We start from the raw sequence: 2,020 nt of genomic DNA, 5'->3' as shown, positions 1-2,020 counted from the left end.
CACACACACACACACACACACACACACAAACACACATACACACACATGCATACACACACTAACTCACACACACATTCACTTACTCTTACTCTCACTCTCACAACACACAAACACAAATATTCACACAAACACACCCACAAACAAACAAACACACAAACAAACACGCAAACAAACACGCAAACAAACACACACACAAACACACTCACTCATTCACTTATTCACTCACTCGCTCGCTCACTCGCCTGGCCTGTCTTTGTTATTTTCTCCCAGGGATAAAGAAAAAGATGAATAAAAGCAGTGATTCCTTCACTTAGTTATCAAGATGTTCATGATTACTTTTGTCTCCTTTGTAACAGGTGAACTTAGACGCTGCCTTCCTAATCAGACTTTGAAAAAGTATGAGGAAAAAGCCCTGGACGATAATCTAAGACAGGCTGCAATTGAAAATCTTGTTAAGTATGTTTAAATGGATTATGAACTAAATATTTGCATGCATCCCCTGAATTGTTAGGAGAAGGGTAACTGTGATGCTCTCCTCCTCTACCCTCCCTGCACTCTTTTTTATCTTTCTGCTACACCCCTCGCTTTCCATCTTTCTCTTTTTTCTTATTCACTTCTCCCACGTCTTCACCTTGTCGCCTCCTCTACCCCTCTCATATCCCCCCCCCTCTCTTCCTGTCCATTTCACCTCCCCCTCTCCTCTCCACCTCCTCCCCTTCCCTCCTCCCCTCCATACTACCTCATCTCCTCTTCCTCCCCTCCTCCTCTTCTTCCTCCTCCTCTCCTTCTCTTCCTCTCATCTTCATTTCCTTCTCTCTTTTCGTCTCCCCTCTCCCTCATCATTACTACAGTCATCATCACTTTTTTGTGTGTTCACTGATCTGAGACTATTTGTATTATGATATATAAAAAAACAAATAGTTTGAACCTTCATGTACCAGATTACCGTATGCATAAACATGGCAGACTTAATTTATATGTTGTTTTCTAAATGAACACAATTTGATTATATAGATATCAAGGATTGGCTGGGGTTTGGTAGTTTTTTTTTTGGGGGGGGGGTTGTTTTGTTTTTTTTAATTTTTTTTTTTTTTGGGGGGGGGGGGGGTTTGGTTTTTTTTTTTTTTTTTTTTTTTTTTTAGGGGGGGGGGGTAGTTTGTTTTGTTTTTGTTTTGTTTTTGTTATGACTGCAAACAACCGAGCGATGCATTGAACCAACAGAACTGGCAGACTGGCAGGTCATATGCTGAGAGCTGATACACTTCTCTTTACTCAAAACAAAGTAACTCTAACTTGTTTGACATTGCCCCCTTTCCAGGTGTCCACACTGCGATTATGCAGCGGAGTTGTCCCCTAGGATTAAGGTCTTAGAGTGTGCAAATGACGCTTGTCTACAGGTGGGTAATCTGCCGAGTGTTTGTTTGTTGCTTGCTACTTCCAAACTGGGCTATTAGATTTCTGTTGTTATGACAACTGTAACCATTGTCACCACCGGCATGTATTATGATATTGATAAACGTCGTTATCATCATCATCATCATATAATTACTGTCATTGTAAACAAGAATAAGTATTTAAAAGATATAGGAGGAGACATTAATGTTATGGTTTACAAAAGTGTGCTTTGCTTTGTTTGCTATCGATGGCTTGGCTTTGTTAGAAACATAATAAAACTCTTGTTTCCTTCACTCTCATTTTTTCTTCTTTCGTTTGTTTCCTTTCAGGCAACATGCAGGGACTGCAAAACTAACTGGGTGGAACACAAGGGCCTCAGTTGTGACGAAATCGAACAAAAAGATGAGACTGCATTGAGGAAAAAATAGTATGTGTCAATTAAAAAGGAAATAAATTAAGCAAAGTTTAACAACATATTGATGATGGTTACAACGATGAGGGTTATTATTATAAATAATAATACTGATAATGATGATTTTAATAGTATGAACAATAATACGAATATATGGGTAATACTGATCCTAATACTAGTTCCAATACTAATATAATGATAATAATAATAATA

General features: G+C 38.4%; 1 protein-coding gene across 1 annotated transcript in view; it reads left to right on the top strand.

Annotated features, from left to right (window-relative positions):
• LOC101856330 (E3 ubiquitin-protein ligase RNF216) overlaps positions 1-2,020 on the top strand; it is a gene marked incomplete at its 5' end in the record, with an annotated part of 27,129 nt that overhangs the window by 5,019 nt on the left and 20,090 nt on the right. Inside the window, 3 exon segments of the mRNA XM_013080477.2 lie at positions 357-456; positions 1,319-1,397; positions 1,725-1,822. Coding sequence (XP_012935931.1) covers positions 357-456; positions 1,319-1,397; positions 1,725-1,822 — 277 coding nt within the window.

This window comes from Aplysia californica, unplaced genomic scaffold (assembly GCF_000002075.1).
Source record: "Aplysia californica isolate F4 #8 unplaced genomic scaffold, AplCal3.0 scaffold00088, whole genome shotgun sequence".
Lineage (NCBI taxonomy): Eukaryota > Metazoa > Mollusca > Gastropoda > Aplysiida > Aplysiidae > Aplysia > Aplysia californica.
Note: the sequence above shows the minus strand (reverse complement) of the source record. Positions and strands in the feature narration are given on the sequence as shown.